This window comes from Austrofundulus limnaeus, unplaced genomic scaffold (assembly GCF_001266775.1).
Source record: "Austrofundulus limnaeus strain Quisiro unplaced genomic scaffold, Austrofundulus_limnaeus-1.0 Scaffold106, whole genome shotgun sequence".
NCBI lineage: Eukaryota > Metazoa > Chordata > Actinopteri > Cyprinodontiformes > Rivulidae > Austrofundulus > Austrofundulus limnaeus.
Window position 1 is genome coordinate 1561188 of NW_013952508.1, and position 1717 is coordinate 1562904.

Genomic DNA, 1717 nt, shown 5'->3' on the forward strand with positions numbered 1-1717 from the left:
GTCTTATGTAACACTTAACAGTGTTGTTATATAACACCATGCAGTGTTGAAAGAAGTTTTCTGAAAAGCCCCGCCCTCTTCCACCTCATGTCAGACAGATCAGTATTTACCCAGCATTCCTTGCTGAGAAATCTTGCAGAAATGATGTTTTTGCCTGTTTATAACCATTAAAGACATTCCTGAGAGTAAAAAAGCGTTGTTCTGGTTAGTTTTCTTGTTCAGTTTGATCAGGTTGTTCAACTTTAAGTTTATGTTATTGGTCAAAAATCGACACCATGAGTGAGAGGTATGTCCTGGTGTGTGAAGAATGGTGACTACTATACGTTTCTACTAACTACTGAGAGAGTGATATTAACTCTGAGTGTTAAATTTACATTCTCAACTATATGGTGTATTGACATCTTGTGGTGTCTGTAAACCTTTATAACACCACAATTTCCTTTGTTAATAATAATAATAATAATACTTTTGGTGATACTTTTAACACTTAATTTTAACACTGTCAAAATATTAATATGACATCCAGTATTGATGAATATTAAACACTGGCTGGTGTTACTGTTAACACTGTATTTTAACACTGACACTATTTTTATGTTAATGTGACACCAAGAATTGTTGAGTATTAAACACTGGTTGGTGTTAAATTAACAAAGAAATGAGTGCTAAAATTTAACACTTTCACAAACATTATTTTAACACCAGCGAGTGTGGACACATATAGACACTTTGTTGGTGTTAAATTAACACTGTGGGTGTTAAATTAACACTGGCATTTTTGCTGTGAAGGAGGGAATTAATTCTCATTCTGAATCGGCTGAAAGAATCTTATACTTTGTGAAATCTTTACATGTTCTGAGGTAATTTCTTACATAAATGACCTTTTGTGGAGTTATTTCCTGTCTGAAGCTGATCTTTTCTGGCGTTGCTTCCTGTATGGTTCTTACCTTTCCTGGAGTTGTTTGCTGTAAGTTTTGTGTTCTGTTCCTTCAGGACTTGTTGGTGTTTGTGCTGCAGGCCATCTGAAGACGTCTGGCTCTGGTTCTGGGTGCTCGTGGGTTTGTGGACCAGGTTGCCCTCGCTGCCCGCCTTCATCAGCCTCTCTCCAATCCTTAACATGCAGGCAGGATTGCTGTGCAGCTCTTTCTTCAAACTGTGGCTCTTACATCCTGCAGGTCCGGTTCGACCCAGATGGGAGAAGGACTTGGACATCTTTAATCGGTACGATATCCCAGGGTTGTGTCTACTCCAAGTCTCTGCTTTCTTTACCTTTTTTTTCTTTTCCAAACTTGAGTTGATGTCTTTGTTAGTCTGCCTCTCCTCTTTTAATCGTTTATTATTTTTCTTGAATAAAAGAAGTGGAACTGAAGATCAAATAATTTTTTTTCCTGTCAGGTTTTAATTATTAATGTCTTATTTTATCCTCTGTTCATTTTCCCGTCTCTTCAGGAGCTTCTTCTACCGGTGTTGCTGTTTGTGATGGGGTTTCATTCTCATCATCAGCAGTGCTGTCCCGTTGTTTGTGTCCTCGTTGTTCCTCAGCCCGTTTCAGATTGTGCTCCTTCCATCCAGTGAAAGTTGGTCATGAAGCTGTTTCTCTCAGTGTTAATCCTTCCTTCTGATGTCTCTGTCAGCTCTGTGCTCTCTTGGTAACCCTTAATGACTCATCTCTCTCTCTCTCTCTCTCTCTCTCTCTCTCTCTCTCTCTCTCTCTCTC

General features: G+C 38.8%; 1 protein-coding gene across 1 annotated transcript in view; it reads right to left on the reverse strand.

Moving 5' to 3' along the window:
* The window catches only part of si:ch211-207d6.2 (sickle tail protein homolog), a gene marked incomplete in the record, with an annotated part of 73176 nt that extends 71577 nt beyond the window's left edge, over nucleotides 1–1599 (reverse strand). The window contains 1 exon segment of the mRNA XM_014013844.1: nucleotides 948–1599. Within this exon segment, the coding sequence (XP_013869298.1) occupies nucleotides 948–1212 (265 nt within the window).
* Between the last annotated feature and the right edge of the window lie 118 nt (nucleotides 1600–1717).